At 30.4% G+C, this 19,247-nt stretch overlaps 2 protein-coding genes across 8 annotated transcripts in view; one reads left to right on the top strand and one right to left on the bottom strand.

Annotated features, from left to right (window-relative positions):
- The window catches only part of Fife (regulating synaptic membrane exocytosis protein fife), a 173,474-nt gene that overhangs the window by 119,437 nt on the left and 34,790 nt on the right, over positions 1-19,247 (top strand). For all 6 annotated transcript variants that reach the window (XR_015544060.1, XM_087402721.1, XM_011064335.2 and 3 more), the window contains exons 13-15: positions 11,288-11,400; positions 11,530-11,594; positions 12,946-13,004. Coding sequence is in view for 5 of the 6 variants with exons in the window: in XM_087402721.1 (XP_087258847.1) it covers positions 11,288-11,400; positions 11,530-11,594; positions 12,946-13,004 (237 nt within the window). In the remaining variant the exon portion in view is untranslated. The remainder of the gene's footprint in view (positions 1-11,287; positions 11,401-11,529; positions 11,595-12,945; positions 13,005-19,247) is intronic.
- LOC105150938 (Coiled-coil domain containing 56) overlaps positions 1-19,247 on the bottom strand; it is a 162,563-nt gene that overhangs the window by 139,783 nt on the left and 3,533 nt on the right. The window lies entirely within an intron of this gene.

The following is a 19,247-nucleotide window of genomic DNA, read 5'->3' as shown; positions in this document are numbered from 1 at the left end:
CATTTCTTATCTTCGAAAAATTAGAAACATTAAATAATTAATTATAACTTTTATATACAATTTTTTTAAATACACAATCTTACAAATACTTTCTAAAAATGTTAAAGTATATGTAAAAATCATTTAATTTTTGTGTATTTTTTAAAGTAATGAAAATTAATCCGAAATAAAAATGGCTCATCTATGTGTATATTTAAAGGATCGGAAATCATGTGTATTATATTAAATTTTAATACTAATAAAAACAAATGCTTTCCAGCAACGTATACAGGCGACACTGTATAATACAATGTATGATTCTATATTTTCCAACAATGACACAAGTAGATACAATCGTATATAGCTAAAATATTACATTCGATTGTGTTATCATTTTATATATCACTTCACGAATACCAAATTACATTTTATTTATTTTTCTAGGATTGAGATACTTTGATAAGAGATTTCAAGATTACCTACATTTCAAGATTACATTTCAGATATATTCAGACATAGATGTATGAAGTCTTTTTTTTTTATTTTTTTGGGGTGAAATGACTATGGAGGTGAAATAAATAAAACTTTATTATCATTTAATAAGCAACATTTCAGCTGCAAGTCGACACATATTACTGTGTCACACAATGTATTACTGTGTCACACAATATATGATTATATTCCGTTGCTGGAAAGTTTTACTTCGTTCAAAATCATTATGATCTGTTTTTAAAATACAATAATCGCCTTCATACTACAGCAATTTTATCAACTTATGCTATTAAGCAATATAACGTTCTATAAACACTCGAGAAAATATTACATGGAATATAGTATACGGATATAGAAAATATTTTTTCCCACGAGATGTCTATCGTTACCTATCGCGGGTATTATAAATGATAAATGCAAGTAAATATCGACAACCCTCGATACATCAATTTTAATTAAATTTAAAGTTGAAGTACTGACAGCCAAGTGAAGAGTCGTCCTGTTCACTTACATATTCACATACTAACATTAAAATTGATAAATTTTATTTAATAAACAATACTAATAGAAATACTAATAGCACATTATGCATTAATTTGTAATCAATATTATTATAATTCACATAATAATATATTTTAAACATCTCGCTTATTAACATATCCACCATACATATTTATTGCTAAATGATTGTCAATATTTTGCATTATTAAAAAAAAAGATTTTTTTTCAATGTTTTCAGAAAGAGACAAAATTTAAATTTAAAAATAAAATTCCAAATCCCTGAGTTCTGCTAAAGTCCATAAAAATTTCAGATTTCATTCCGTTACATTCAGGCAATGTAAAATTCAAGACGAAATGTTGGAAAATAAATAATTTAAATGCCTTGCTACCCAGATGTCATTCAAATGTCAGACCGAACGAAAAGGCGAGAAGTACAGTCTTTTCAACTATCCGCCCCTCAAGTGTCATCACGTACAAAGAGTCGGCATAGATAGATACGGGTGATTGATCGATCGGAGAGAACGATGAAAAGACGTCCCTCGTTCCTGTTTACTGTCATTACATTTTCATAAAAATTCCTCCATACGACGCTTATCATCGATAAGCTTCCCTCTCGCGCTCAGCAACAATATCTAATAAGGAACGTGTAGATATCATGCATCTCGCTATCGCATTGTTCTCCGGAAAATGTAAGGGGGTATAATCGCTTCATCTCAAATTTTCTTTCATCAGCAGATAAATATTAAATTGGAAACAAAAAAAATTGTGAGATCTTACTACGACGGGGGAATGAAAAATGTGAACATCGTGACAAGAATGACGTATTTGTTAGTTTAGCGATAGCGAAACAAAAATCCGCGACACGACGCCTTCATTGTGTCCCACAAATTCATTAATGCTTTGTTTAATCCGCTTACATCCATCGCTTGTAATTGGAACACGCAAACTCTCTCGACAAGATCCATTCGAATAACGACTAATTCGCTAATGTCAAATTCTGAAATAGACAGCTGTAAACTAGATCATAATTTCAAGCAATTATGCCCCGTCTATTTCTACTGTCATATCCCAATCATGTGGCGATCAAATTTCTTCATTTAGAATGATAATTGATGTCATGTGGTCAAAAGTGATTTTGTCAATATTCAGCGGTTATCCAAACATTCAATTATTGCTGTTATTAGGTAATTATGAATGTAATTATTACAGTTTGATATCAATTAACTGTTAACTTGAATGACAGCAAGATAGTGCCTACGTCTATTATAACTTATAGTATACTAACAGTGAAAAATTTTTAACTATAAGTATTTGTAACTATTTGTAAATTATCATGATTGATTATTATTGCTGTAATGTTAATAATAATAACTACATATAACTATCAACAAATATATATTATACAGTTGGTAATCCGAAAATGACTATAATTACAGTTCTTATTATTGTAAAAATGGTTGAAATTATTATAATTTAAATTATTATAATTTTTAGTCCACACATACACATTTTTAGACCAACTATATTTTATATAGTCTGTTGCCAATTATATATATGTATTTGGGATAGAATTATACGTATAGTGATTATTACTAACATTATAGCATAATCATAATTATGGTAACATGTAATTATGATAAAAAATATTATTAAAAATTTTTCTCTTAATATATCAATAATATAGTTAAAAATTGTCTGTTTTATCTTACAATGTCATTTCCAAAAAAAGGAAGAATTATTACATAATGCGTGCTTAAATCACTCTCATCATTTCGCGTGGAAGTAGATACATAAAATACAAAATAAAGACGTGATTTATGAAAGCAATTTTCTGTAATAATCGTCGAAAACAGTACATGATAGAAAAAAATCTTCACAAAAATTTTCTCTCGCTCAATGTATAATATTATAACCAGCTCAATCTAGATTATTTAGTCCTCAAATATCTATTTGTCACGCTATGCATGCAAACTTATTGTTAGCATGTTTACGACAGAAAATGGATAAATTACCGATTTAACGATAGAATAGAAATATTCAATTTAGTAAAACGAAGAGATAAACGTCTCCAAAATTTCCGCGAAAACAAGAAATCTTTTTTTATTCACCTTGTGAGAGTTTTATCGAGCGATCCCGGTCCTACAGAATAGAATTTCGTAAAATTTAAGAAGGAACATCTGTCGCAAATATATATTGTACATGTATATAGCGTTCATGGTTTAAAATTATCTTTTTCTTTCATGGTGCTTTCCTTCTCTTAATCTTTTCCCTACAATCTCCTTAAATCCCAAGAATAATTAATTGGCTAATTATATTTGGCTTCTCCCTGTCAAGTGAAACCTCTTGAAAATCAGTCGAGATCACGTTTCAACCAAATTCCAGACAAGTGTCCAGATTTGTCGCAAATAAGATTATACATATATTTCAACAGTCACTCTCTAAATTTTTTCAAGAGTCTCAACAATACTTACGACAAATATCCCAATTTTATAGACAAGATGATAAGAAGATCGTACGAATAAGTTTTGCAATTTACATATATAACATTTTTTTCATTAAATTCTCATTCAATAAAATAAATTTAAAATGCAATATCACAAAATTTTTTAATGTTATTTGCATTATTTTTTAATTACTACGATGATTTATAATTTTCATTTCTCTTTAGAATATTGTATTTTACAGTATCTTTTGAATTTTTTTTTACATTTTATATACATATAATAGATAAATTTTAAACATAATATACAATATATATAAATCAAACTATTGAAAATCTCACTAAATAATTTGTTACCAAAATAATTGATTCTGTCAGTATAATGCAATCAATAAACATAAATACAGATTCATTCATTTTATGTACTATGTTTCAAATAAATAAAATATTTCATGCTGTCTTTGGTATTATTCTAGTTAGACAAATTAAATAACGACTAGTAAAAAAAAGAAGAAAAACAAAGAAAAATGGAGATAAAAAGCGTTCTTCTCACCGGAGGTGCAAAGTAATTAGAAGTCCCGCGAGAGTAAAGTTCCTATTAAATCGGACTTGGAAACGGGAACGAGAACGTAATTAAATATTGATCTTTCATTTTGTATCGTACCGGATAAAAAATCGTTAACGGTTTTACATTTCACACGTTTCAAATTTAAAACGAATGTTGATCTTTCATCAATAGTTTGCAATAAAAGGTTCCCGTCAAAATTAAAGAATCCGTCATAAAGTTTGATGGAACGAAAATAGAATCAGATTAACCTATTATCGACAAATTGAGAATCTCATATTGGAATATTTTTCCAGGAAAGTAACTTGAAGAGATTGAGATTACAAGTTTTGTTTTTCGCAATCCATAGGTATCTTATATCTGCATACGTGATCTTTACTGCTCTTAGTTTGCGCCATATTGCCAATGTGCTATACCTATTTACCCGTGCAGTGGATTACGACATACATAACATGGCATACATTTGCGGTTAATGGATGATCGCCCACGTAGTAATTAATAACAATAAAGTTTGACGTTGAGTCGATTGAACAGCAAATTCAAGCCCTAACATCTCGTTCTGACAACGTTTACCCCTGACGTCATATGAACGTCGTAGTCGCGCCGGCTTACGTCGGAAATGAAATTTAACGTCAATGAGAACGTAGTATGCAGTTAACCAATGACCTGATTCGATAAATCGTATAAGAAACTTTTAGTACCAACCAATATTTTCAAATTACATGACATGCGTGTAGGTATATTTCATTTGTAGATTACTTTACGGATACCAAGTAATTAATGCAACAAATAAAAAAATGTAAAAGTGCAATTTCTGATATAATTGAGTATATCGTAACATTTTGTCAATCTCCGTTTCAGCAAATAAAATTTTTTTGAAATATGCCATACATACGTCAATAACTGTAAAATTTTATACATACAAACATAGTTACATGTATTGAACATTTGATTTAAAATGGAATAAAATGAATTTCATATTTGACTCCGCAAACTGAAGCTGTATAGAAAAATATAAATCGAAGAAATAAAAGCAAAAGCTTGAATTAAATTGAAAACGTTAAATGTAAGTTTTGAGATTTATCTTGAAAGACTGAGATTGGGAAAGAGATTTCAATGTCAATAAGATTAAAATAACTTATAGCGATATGAAACAAAATAATGCAATATGATTTTCACATCATGCGTTATCTTAATTTCATCAATCATAATTTATGAATTGAATAAAAACATGCTGTTAATTTAAAAAAAAAAATCCTTTTTACTTTAATTCAATGTCAATTTGATAATGATAAAAATAAATCCGAAAAATCAATTTTATTATATTAGGTGAAGTGAATTTTAATAGATAAGATAAAATTGCCGATATATATATATTAAAAGTGCTTTCATAACTACGTCCATGTAATAAAAATTCGAAGATTCTATTATCAAGCAAAGTGAATTTCATAATAAAAATTTAATATATAATAAATAAAATCTAATAAGATAAATAAAGCATCATCCTTCATTCTTTCTCACGTTTTTCAATTTATTTTTCTGAATATTCATGAAACAATTATTTATTACGATATTTATTATACCTACGACATCAATACATCAATATTTATGCAAAAATATGACTGAAAACATAAAGTAATTTAACAATACTGCAAAAAAAACAACCTACCGCAAAATTAAAAGTAAAATTGTTTATAATGCGTGCAATGCTCCTACTGTACTAAATGAATACGATAAAATATTATAAATGGATATTCTGTTGCATATAAATGCTTTCAAAAATTTTTTTATGTTATTACAATGAAAACAGCTCTTACTTTAATCCGCTATAGTTAAATAAATACCTTATTAACTTTTCATTTTATTAAACAATTGAAAAAATTAAAACGTTACAACCTTTATATAAATTATAAAATTCAAGAATTTAAAAATATTTTTTTTCTAGCGTATTCCTCTACGAAATACTCTACTATTGAATTGTGCTGAATTATATTTCCAGTATATATCGCGACTCGTTAATTGTAATATTTCTCCGTGAAAATGTTGGTAGATAATTTTCGAAATTTTATTTTTCGTCAACCCGTTAAAAAATTTTCACGTTTCGCATATATTCATGCATTTTATCAGGGGCATCGTGATATTTCCTTCATCATGAATATTCTATACGGACTCACATTAATCTCACGTTTCATATTTTATCTTTGCACCGTTCAAACACGGTTTTCTCGCGTCATTATATTACGAAAAATATGTTGACGAAACATGACGCTCTTCCTTCTTTGTCACAAACGTAGCGAGGCAGATTTGCTATTGCTCGAGTACGGTGTTTTCATTCTTGTGAACGAATGGCATGCTGTAAATTTTCGAAACGAGACAGAAACTGAAAGGAAGCCTTTTTTCTAGGACTAAACGGTCGTAATGGAAGGCGCACGCGAGCCACTTATTTTTGATAATGTTTTCAAATGGGACAAGATACGGAACGCTTGTGCATCGTAAATAAACGGATAAAGTAATGTGATAAAGGACTGACTTAAAAAGAAGGAAAGAAGAAGCAAATTTCGATGTTGAAATGTTTTCCTTATCACATCTGCTTATACATGTATATATTCATGTATATATGTATATATTCATATTTTAAAGAAATTAAAAACTGTAGTAATAACCATTAGCAAAGATCGTATAGAGCTTTACTAATGGTTATTACTACACACATTTACTTTAATAATATATTAAAAATAATAATATATTAAAGATTGTTTAATATTATCACTTTTTTATTTATTAAAACAGTATTTAATTATTCTATTTTGTAACTTGTAAAGTAAATATAAAAAAGTGTAAAAAAATTTTAATTATGTGTAGAATTTTCATCTTTTATGTGAATGTTAATGTAACAAAAATATGAGTAACATTCCAGGGTTGAAAACTGTATTCATATATCCGCATAAAACAGAAAAAGGAGATAGAAAAAAATAGATAATATTTCGACATTTCTGATATAATAATTTCAATTTTAACAGAAAGCAAATTAATATCAAATGAAGTAAGAAAACATTGCAGTAATAACTTTATGTTATTGTACTATCACAATTACAAAAAAGACTAATATCGAGGTAATTTTTTGCAATACAGAAGCGAAAAACAGAGAGACTTGAAATCGATTATAATTCTTGTAATAAATGTTGCCATTCCCGCATCCCGGATACTGTAATTCAACAGCCCGTATCTCACATCGGGGATTGTAGTGATTTTTAACTCTGATAGCTTTTGATGGTTCTGTTTTTTATTCCTGTACTAGACCTGCACTAGAATTTTTTTCCTCGCTTTATTCAAATATCGAACAAATACCTATTTCACTTTAAGTTCCAAAGGTACACTAGCTCAGTTATAAAAACAGGCTTTATTGTACCGATAAATCGGCATTTAAATCACGTATATTTTTTTTATTAATTTCGTGGCATTGTGTTACTGCTGAAGTTCTATGAATATTCTTCAGCGTGTTCCTTCTCTGTTGACGAACGCATATTGGGATTTTGTTCTGGCTGATCGATGCAATACATCATACAATAAACGAGGATCACGGAAATAGCGAACTGGCGGTGACTGATTGCTTTCATACGCGTCATTTCCTGAATCCAGTTACCGCATCCACAATCTTCCCTTTGTAAAGGTGCAAGAAAAAGTAAAGAAAAAGTCTACGTGGATATATAATGTGATCTGAAGACTGCGAAAGCATCGAGACAGAAAATTGTGCGTTATATGTAATAATGCAGAATACATGTGCATGAGATAGAATTATTGCAAATTAAAGCGAATATGGTTATCAAAATGTCAAGAACAATAAAAAAAAAACGAACAGAAGTAAATTAACACCGAAAAGATAGAAAATTCGGAGAAATTTAGTTTACTTAAAGAAATTATGTAACTAAACTTATATAAAATGTGAAATAATACTATTCAAACAACTAGAAAATTTGAAGATATTTTAAGAAGAATTCTTCTTGAAATGCAAGCAAGGTATATACGTAGAAAAATGCTTTGACATCTTCCCGAAGGAGCACAAAAAAAGACTACTTTTATCAAACAAAAAATTGATCCAATGAAAAATTCTGCATTACTGTACCATTTGCACGTGGAAACATTTTTTATCTTTCTTTCTCTATTTTTCTCTCTTCTACAAATTTTCCTTTTATCGCATCCAAAAATATGCAAAAGTAAAAAGATTTGCACGCAAAAGCCATTCGACAATATTTAGAAAGTTGGAAACATCTTTCCACCTGCTTGAACAAATATTTCCATTTCAATGCAAAGTTTCTCATTGCAGGTATTTCTTGATCAAAAAGGAAAACTTCACTCAAGCACACACATACAGATCCGAGCATTGCATAATTATTATATTATTGTTACGTTTGCATTTTATCAAATATTAGTAGAATTCAAAACGCATTTCTTCTCAAATTTCTTGCATTCTAGCCTCTCTTGTAAATTCTTTTCGTTAGGACTGCCAGATCTTTCGCAAGAATCTGCCAGTAAATGATCGCAAATGGAAAATTCATTTCCGAGTTATGAGCTTTCGAATATGAGTTGTGCTGTCTATATCGCAACGACGATAAATGTTCCGTCCGTGAAGGAAAATCGTGCGCCAGTTTGTTGTACCGAGGCGAACTTGTCATGAAAATGCATGGGGAATGTTCTCGCGACATGCGCATGCATGAATTGTATGTACATACATGGGCCAACTCGTATTCGAGATACATATTTCTATGTACCTACTATGGAAAGAGGATGTGAGTAATCATTATTTCCTCGTTTGATATATACGTATATATATATATATATATATATATATATATATATATATATGTTCGATATGTTTTATATCTTTCAGAATCTTAGGTATCAATGAAATAATTATCTGAGATATAACAATTCGTTGACTTATATAAAACAGTGGATATACAAAGTTATAACGTTGCCTTATTTAGTCGATTAGTCAATCACTGCATTTTAATGCGATAAATTGATTCCTAAAGACTATGTTCGTTACGATTCCATTTTGAGCTTTTACGCTTTTCCATTCGAGAGAAAAATAGCCGCCGTGTATCGATCGCACGTGTTTCCTTCTTCCCTGACATACAACGATTTGCATTCGATTCCATTCGCGGTTTAATTGAAAGCCGTCGGGTTCTGTAATTAACGCGCGTGATATAACGTTTCTCAAAGGACCGATCTAGGCATTATTATACAGTAGAAGGTGGCGATGAATATATTTTCGAATTTCACGTAGAGGAGATTGGGGGAATTGTGAGCACGAGGTAAACGTGAACGGTATTATTGAAATATATTATAGAGAAGTGATAACCTTTCATTTCTCGCATTCAATAATAGTCCAATATACGCTTATTGTTAGTGATGTAAATAATAACGCACACGTGTCCATAGAATGTATCTAGATGCTTTAAAGTAAAGACAATTATATGTTTTTAATGATTTTGATATAGCGGAGAATTTGCAAAAATAAGGAAAAAAGTTAAATAAAATCGATGATTATTTATCAATTACAGAATATTCAACAGAATTTATTCAAAGAGAAAAAAGATATTGATTTTACTATAATTAACATTTATATATTTATTAATATAAATTATAATTTTAAACAAAAAATAAAACTGATTCGGTATTGTCCCGCATTACGATGAGTAATTCCGAACGGCAACAGTTTTATTTTTTGTTTAAAATTATATGTTTTTATATTGATATATAAAAATATATAATAAGTTAATTATAGTAAAGCCAAATAATTGGATCTTTTAAATAATGACATTTATTAATGAATAAATATAATTATCTTTATTTAATTTTTATCTTAGATGTTTGCAATTCCCTACTTTTCTCTAACATGCGACAAAAGATTCATAAGTTTTGCGATTTGATATTTGATTAATTGTCGGCATTTGTACTCGATATTTTGTTGTAAATACTTTTAATGTTTCTGTGAAAAAATGTGGAAGAATATAAATTTCATTCTTCTCCGGCTATTTTCCACCGTTTTTATACTGAAATAATTACACTATCCTAGTAAAATGTTTTATTTTATTAATTAATTCGTTAATTAGCACGTGACACTTTATAGATAGATTTTATAAAGTAAATTGAAATATAATTACACTTTGCGAATATTGCGGAACGAGAAGTACAACGTATATAAGTATAGAAAGAATACATTATGTCAAATATAATAAATTAAATTTTTTTAAATTAAATTATTCAATACGATTGCGAATCCAAATTCATATCTATGAAAATTACTCAAAACGCTTAATTTATTAAATTCACTTGATGATAAGCGACCCTGTTAGCCGAGTTATAGATGTTTAACCGTATTTCAATATTCATAGTACTCAACTTTAAGCGACAAATGGATTAGCGTCCAATGGATTAAGACAAACGAGCCCTTAATTTTAACATTTTCTTAAGGCTAAATGGCCTTAAGAATAACAAGATGACTTCATCCAAAAAAAAGTTCATGCAGTTTATATTCACCTCTGGCAACGATTTCACCGTCTTTGTTCTCTCACAGCAATCCGCTTGTGATATTATTAGAATAATTGAAATATTTAAACAACCAAAAAGATCAAATGTTTTAGGATCGATTATAATTCAGCATTACAGAGATGCATTTCAACATTAATTTCGCGACCCAGACCGATGTCTCGAACTATCAGGAATTTCTAAGTTATGCTATTTTCTTTTTTCATGTTCAAAATAAGACATTCTGTTCCGGGCAAATTAGCATTTAAAAATGATTATTTTAATGTTTTATTTTAATGTATTTCATGTTTTATATATTACGAAAGCTTCGCAAACATGACATGTTGAATAATCATCACATATAATTAGCAAAAAAATAGAAAATATTTTGTATCAAAAATTGATATATATAATTTTTTGAGTCTTTAATTTGTATTTTCCAAAATTTATAATAAAATTTATAATAAATTAGCCATAAGTATTTATCAAATACAATCAAGAATTTAATTATTCGAATAATAAAAGAAATCATACTTCGATTATAAAATATTCTCTTTTAGACTACAAGAAATATTTTCAAAATGATGTACCTACTAACATAACGTCTTTATTAATTTGTATAAAATAAAAATAATCATCTAGATTTAAGTATCATTAAATAATTTTAAAAGCAAACATAATGTTAAAAAGCAAGAAATATTTTTGCATCGATATCATCAAATAATATAATCATTTAATATCATCAAATAATATATGTATATTGTATTAAAATCTTGTAGGTATTAGAATGGTCCGGTGTGTCTCTGTTCGATCGGAGCTTCGAAGAGGTACAACAAATAATCGAAAGGACCGACGATATGGCAGAATTAGTGGTAGAGCATACGACCGAAATGTAAGTCAATGCATAGAGTAATATTATATTACTGTGAAACTATCGTGAATAGACCTAATGGTAAATCGATTCTCTGTACTTGCATCGTATTTCCCGGCGACTGATTTCTATGGCACTCTCACAAAACAGTACTGGAGATTTGCTGGATGATCCGCAATCCGGAAAAACACCTACAAATTTGGGCTTGTTGATGGGTGAGTATTAGCAGTAAAATTTATCAACACGCGAACAATCAAATAATATTACTGTGTTTAAATATACACATATATACATATATTCCCCCCCTAAGACTATAGAAATCTCTAATATTATGTATTATATACATATTCATGATTATCAAAATATCAATTTTATATAAATCCGCAAAGTGTCCTCGATATACAAGAAACCACATTTTATCGAAGATCGATATAAAAGTTAACACGTATAAAATTTCATTACATAGTTTCCATAAAATCGACTATCGCTTATCGATTTTCATGCCCCAAATACGAGTTCCATGAAAAGCATTTTACATCCTACACCAATACTGACTAAAGTATTACATATCTTCTGTTGTAATACGATATAATAGTCATTGTAATAAAATATAACACTGACTGCTTTTAACTAATCCAAGGTCAGTAGTGCAGATTAGTTACTTCGAAAGCGGGTCATCATACAGAAAAGAAAATACTTAAAAAGGTAACAGTGTAGGCTTGCCTGTGTATGTCGTTCTAGAAATAAGTACCTCCAAAGTAATATGAATAGTGCCTTTTTATACAACAGAGAAAAAAGTTCCATGATATTCTAGGACAAAAATGTCTCTGACCGCTGACATGGTTTTGTTCTGACTTCGAAAATATCCGCAAGACGAATAAATATTTTCATATTCTTAAAAATTTTCTAAACCTAGTATTTGTTTTATTTGCCATATATATATATATATATATTCATTAAATTTCTGTGTATAAATTCAAAATAGTATCCGATTTTTTAGAAATAATCTGCTAATAAAATTGCGCATCTTATTTATGCGAAGCAAAAGAACAACTCTTAACTATTATTATCGTAATTTAATAACCCCTGTACAATTGGTCCTTCTACTACACGAGAATGAAAAGTATGAATCAGAATTATAAGCTATTATATTTAGTGAAAAATTTTGATTATCGTGAACAAAAATTCAATTCTCACTCAGCTGCCATAAAAAAAAATTAAATTTTTGACTGCAATGACAAATTCAAAACTTTTAACTTACATTCAAAAACTCATGAATAATTAAATAATTTCAAGCCTATTTTTTTACTCTCGCGTGGCGAGAAAGGCCGGCTACAGAGATGTTATCATAATCGCTACGGAAAAATAGTATTTACGGAAGCAACATGCGTCATTAATTGCGTTCAGCATATTCAACTGTTGCGGAGCGGATCTGTGAGTGCTCACAGCTATTGGATGATCTAGAAGAATACATTAATAGCAACGAACGCTCACGGATCTGCTCTACAAGAGTTGAGTCTGCTGAACGCGACCATTGATACGATGCATTTTAATATATTTTTGCAGAAACCGAAACGGAGAAAGCGCCCTCGTCGCCGACGCGCAGGAAACTGCCAAAGACGCCGGTATAACGAGTTAATAAATTGACACCTACACACATTGACCGTTTCTCTCTTTCTATCTTTCTCTTATTATCCTACACGATGTACACGATGCATACGCAGACTCGGGGATAAGCACGCTTAGAAGCCGAGAATAAGAGCGTAAGAAAAAAAAAGAAAGAGAAAAACGCAGGGGAACAGCTGAACAAAAAAAAACGTTCTCTTGCATAATCTCTTTGCTTTTGTATATAATATAAGTATAATTCAATAGCTTCACACAAACATCTGATCTGATTGTGCACACTTATAAACGAGAACTGTGTACAAGACAGGCGTAACGTGTGTGAAAGGGTGCGTGAGATCGCAGCTTTTAGCGTCAACTAACGTGCAAATCAGTTAAAATGAGTGAGCTACGTCATGTGCTGAAATCGTAGGCGAATGATTTATAAAAAAGCTCCTGCAATTATAATCGATTTTGATGCCTAGAGATCAATTTTGACGACAAAAAGACATTCTGCAACAAGGCTGATTTATGTCTTCGATCTTTTGTTCCTTTATTTACATGTATTTCAATCTGCAACTTTCTTTTGATATTTTATACAAAGTTAAGAATTATTTGTCTCTAATATTCACGAATTTATTTTATAAGATTTTAAAATTTATGCTAATTTATAATCGTACATTGAAATTTTAATTGTCGCATTTCTCTGTTAACACAACCTTTACAGAAAGAAAAAGCTATTATAATTGAAACAATGTAAAATTATGAGGCAAGGAATACGATAAAAAAATAACAAATTTTACTCAAGGAAAAGCTGTTCTAATTTTATTTATATGAACGATTGCGTTTAATTTTTGATATTATAAAAATTTCATATAATCGTATTTTTATTGTATTAAAAAAAAGAATTTGGTAACGACTATCAAATATTGAGTGAAATAATTCCAATCAAATACTATATTCGGTTAATATAACCAAAAATAAAATACTGTTTCAACTTTTAGTAAGTACTATAACGGTTAATTATATTATTATGTTTGATAATAACGTACTCAGTATGAAGGAAAATAAAATTATTTTTGGTTATATTAATCGAATATTTGATTGAAATTATTTCACGCAGCATTTGGTATTACAATACTCTTTTTTTCAGTGAAGTGCATCTTTGCATCTTTCGTTTGTTCCTCGATTAGTCTTTATCGATAATATTTGAGTTACTTTCTAAATTTTATCTTTCAGTAGGAGTTTCACGGACCAGCAATCTTATCCGAACGTGCTTAGTCCGTAAGACGGTCCTTAAGAAAAGCTGACAAAAGTCGAGTACTCGGGACCGAGCATTAAGTATTCGCGGAAAGTAAGACCACATCACGCAGCTCAGCCATTTTATTCCGATAAAACACAACGCGGCACGATTCTACTGCGCATTTTCACTGATCGTACGCAAAGACTGCTATATGTAAATATTGTACGTACGTCGATGTAATGAACTATAATGATGTCTCCTTTTTTTCTTGAAAAGCATGTCGTTTCGCATTGTCGTGGTCGCTTCAGATACAGTTACGAAGATCGCATCGATAAAAGAAAAGTCTGATAGAACAGAGATAGTCGAGAATTGTGTGGGAACTTACTCTCGAACGTGTTTCTGGAGAATTAGGTAATTTCAGGAGAAAGAGAACTGCGAGATAAAAATCCGACTCGATTGATCCATAATATATAACGAGATAGTAGCAAGATAAAGTTTTTGATCTGTAGCAAAAACTTACTTCGAGTTTGCGTGATTTTAGAACTTCAGGCAGAAGAGTGTAATAGAAGTTATCGTAGCTTTCTAAACTTTAGAAGGAATGAAGGTATAAGATTTTATCAATCGCGTCTTGTACGATATTAATCGGAAGTAACCATAATACCACAAAGTTATCAGAGTCTTTAAAGAACTATCAAAAAATTTAGCAATTCATAAAATGTATGATAAAATGTATAATATAGCCTTTCTTTACGAGTTTACATTTATTGTATTATATTAGTTATTCCATTTCGACTACTTGGAATTATTTCTCAGCAAACTGTTGAGATAATATCAGAATATTTTATATGGTAGCGAGCAGCATACCATCCTAAAGATATTCCATTTCTGTGATCGCACATTTTCGCAATTTCGAAAGAGATTTAAGTTCTCTTTTCCTCTTTTTTATTATTTCTTACGAAAGTTATACGAAAGGATAGTTTCATGAGAATTCGATGATCATATATTGGCGTCGTAACAGTTACAGAGAATTTATTATACTAATTTTGTTTCATTCTCTGTCTCTTTATCGATTTTATTCGTTATTATCACGTGATTTAGAGCTCCGATGGGTATCTTACCAGACGTGAGAGTTTTAGCAAGGATGAATGAAATTCCTATCGCTCTCCTAACAGCTGTAAAATTTCCTCGAATTACCTATCAGATAAAGTTTAAGGACAAGACTGTGTTGTAGCTAGTAAAAAAGCAATCGCTCGCGATTTATAGGTTCAACCAGTGCCGTGAATATCCGATAACACGCTGCTCGTACGTTCCAATGTCATGATACGTATAACGCTGTTGGTATGCATACTGTTTTCCAATCGATAGTCGGCGGTCCTATGACTAGTTTGAATACTCGAACACCAGGCAGAAGAGAATCTCGAAAAATATGCTTCACGAATGTCGCAATTATTCCATTGAATCGTACTCGTGCATTGAATATTACGCATCGGTCCGCGTTTAAAGCTACTCAATATTCGAGTAGTGACTTGCGAGATGTTTGTATGGATTCACAGTTAACGAACGTATCGCTGAAAGCAAACGTTCGCGTAATATCGCGTTTATGTAATTGCCTGACATTTGTACAAAATCTAAAAGAGCGCATTTTTATAAAGACGCGAATCTTGAACAGACATACAGATATATACGTAATTATATATATATATTAACGAAATCTTTTATATATATAAAACAAAATATAAAAATATAAAAAAGAAAAAAGCATGCACCAATGCTGATTTACGTTCATTTGCATGTTCGTTTATTTATCATTTTTCGCCCCGTAAGGTTGTAATTTGTAATATTTAATCGTTGAAGTATATAAGAACTCTGAATATCATTGACGGCACTGGTTACTATCGGCTGATATCGATCGTAGGACTTGTCGACGCGACTCGAGAGCAACTTAAATTTATTAGCACGTTGTATATGATCCCTTTAGGCCATACAGCAGCACTCGTACAATCACTAGCAGAAATGCGCGTTACGGTGTACGCCACTTCGTTTTCTACGACGCAATCGCGGGGGTGTTCTTTCATGTACGCCAGAATTTCACAAAACACTTGCGAAAACGTGAAAATTAAGAAAAGACAATTTTCATTTGGTTACTCGATAAAAAAAATCGTACAGAGATAAATGTAACGGATATTAAAGAAATTGTAACAAAATTGCAAATTTTATATTTCATTATCGAAAAGAGATGTTATTCATTTATTATTCATGCCGTTATTAACGATTTTAACGTCACTGTAAATATTAATAGATAGATCGACATTATTATTTAAAGAAACGTATCTATAGCTATAAAGTTAAAGGGAATTAAAATTTCTCGTTAAAATGCTATAACTAATTGAGAAAATTCACGTTTCACGTATCGTTGGCGACCAAATTCGCCATCCCGGAATTATTCAACACTACGAGTTTCAATTTATTCATTTTTTTTCCTCCCGAGCGTCATTAATACGCAGAATTTCGAATGCTACCGAGACCTGTCGCATGTTAAAATAATTTAATCTGTTAGCTCTAAAACCCCAGCACCCGGCCATCGCGCATTTAGCGTTAATTCGATCGTTTACCGATGTATCGCCGATTCATTCCGATACAGCGCGGCGTGTTATCAGGGTCTATCCTATCGATCTTCCTAATTAATTATCGCAACCGGACACGACAGACGAATCGGCCGGGTGTATAATTACATCGATCAATCGCGAGCTTACGAACACCTCCGTCCGTCGGTTTCGCACATAATGAGGAAAAAAGCAAATGTCTAACGCGACACCGCAACCGATTTCTGTCTGAAGAGAAAAGCTTTCGTACAATCAATCGTAGAGAATCGCCGTGTGAGCAGCCCGTATGCTCATATCGCCTCCGAGGATTTTTACGAAAGTCATATCCGTTTTCGCGAAGAGTCAGCATCGGTCGCGAGATTAGGCATCTGGGAACACGAGTGATTGAAATTTTTAACGTGTAAAAAAGATTCGTCGTTAGATTCTCACTTTAATACCACAGAACGTCAAAGGTTTGATAGATCCTACATATATCCTACATATAATAAAATAAATTTGTAATACGACACAATTAATGAATTTTATAAATAAAATTAATTTTTAGGAAATTTATAGTATACGAGATATTGTTCACTACACGTTATTAATATGTGTGCGTTTAATTGAATAGATGTATTGCGTTGATAAAATATGTGTAATTCAGGAAACATGCGGGATCTTTTATATATGAATTAATTTTACTAATTGGAGTTACAATTCTAATAAACAAGACTGTTAATAATAGAAGCTACAATAATTATTGTAACAATAGTATGGATTGCTATATATAAATCAATAGATATTTCATATAAAAATGACATATAATTATACGAGCATGTTAAAAATAAATATATGATATTAAGCAATGTTACAGCAATCAGGAATACAATGAATAAAATATAAATCCCGCAGATTCTTGCAAAAAACAGTATTAATTTTTCTAAAATTTCTCTATGTAGATATAAGTACATTTTATATAGCAATAGTTCTCTATTTTTAACGATATTATACTGGTGCTATCGTACTGATATACAATATAATCTCATCTCAAAAGCCAATAACAATTGATCCAATGTAAGATTAATGACCGATAAATCTCTCTTTATTATAATCATTGCATATATATTATAAGCCTTTAGGGGGGAGAAGATCACTCGTGTTTCTAGAATTCATCCTCTTTTTTTTTTCTCGAGACAGCGAACGGGCGGAAGCGGAACTCGCACGGCTCCTAGATATTAACGCGAGCTTCGAGACGTAGAAGCGATTGTAAAGCGCGCGGATCAACACAGGATGAATCTAGCATTTTAGCGCAGTTTTAGGTATATTGGATGTTTTGATAAAATACTTACTGAATTAAGAATTCTTTATCAATCGGCGTAAATCCGTGAGTGGAAACTTAAGTCGAAACTTGGTTTGGATTTTAATTTCACAGATTTCTCTCGCTAAAAATTAATAGCGTATAATTATTTTCAATTTTTTATTTATCGCGCAAACGCCAACTATTAAGAGTATTGCTGTTTTCAATTTCCAGAAACGAGTTTTGGAAATGCCTCGGTTAAAAGTTGAAAAGGTTAGCTCTACAAACTTGTCCAGGTTTCGACTTCATTGCATCACTTGAGATAAATGATCCACGGATCCGCCTGGATATATCACATCAAGCCAATCATTCGATCGGCCGTGTAAATATTATTTGATCTACAGACTAGAACTTTGTTATGGACCACTGTATCTCTCGCGAGAGATTTTTGCAGTTGGACCAATAAAAGTCTATATAGAATATAAAACTTGTTCAAGCGCAATTCGCGCATGTCTGACACGAAATGTCATTTATAATTCTAACAGCGTGACAAATTGACTCCATGATCCTCCATGTTGGTTTAATGAACACGAAGTGCTCGATTCACGTAATAAATCATGAAAAAAAATCTGGAAATTTGGGATTCATTCTTTATATATGCTCGTACAACTATATTTCTATTTTTTTTTATGTATTTTATGTATATCGAATATTTTTAAAAAATATAATTATAAAAAATCACTCTCTTTGAGCCCGTACTAAAAAATGTTTGGTTGAATTAATTGGAATTTTGGTTGAAAATGGATGAATCAAAATTTTTTGGTTAAGGAGTTGCTGCAGCAACAAATTTGATCGATGTGATTGAAAAAACATACTTAGTTACAAATAAAGCATTATGTACCTTAAATAAAACATTACGTACATTTCTTGCTCTGCTAATTTTATATATCACATGAATGCTATGTATATTTAGATCGTATTTTTCCATTTATTTCTCTTATAAGCTTTAAATAATAAATATCATAATTTGAAGATCCCATTATATTTTTATAAATTATTCAAATGTAGGAAAACCACTTTTTGTTTAGATATATACTTGAAATTATTTACATTTGTAAAGAAATAACCTACGTAGTAACAGGAA

The sequence above is a fragment of the Acromyrmex echinatior genome, chromosome 2, assembly GCF_024713525.1.
Source record: "Acromyrmex echinatior isolate Ae372 chromosome 2, ASM2471352v2, whole genome shotgun sequence".
NCBI lineage: Eukaryota > Metazoa > Arthropoda > Insecta > Hymenoptera > Formicidae > Acromyrmex > Acromyrmex echinatior.
The sequence above is the reverse complement of the archived record's forward strand: the minus strand, read 5'-3'. Positions and strand labels throughout refer to the sequence as shown.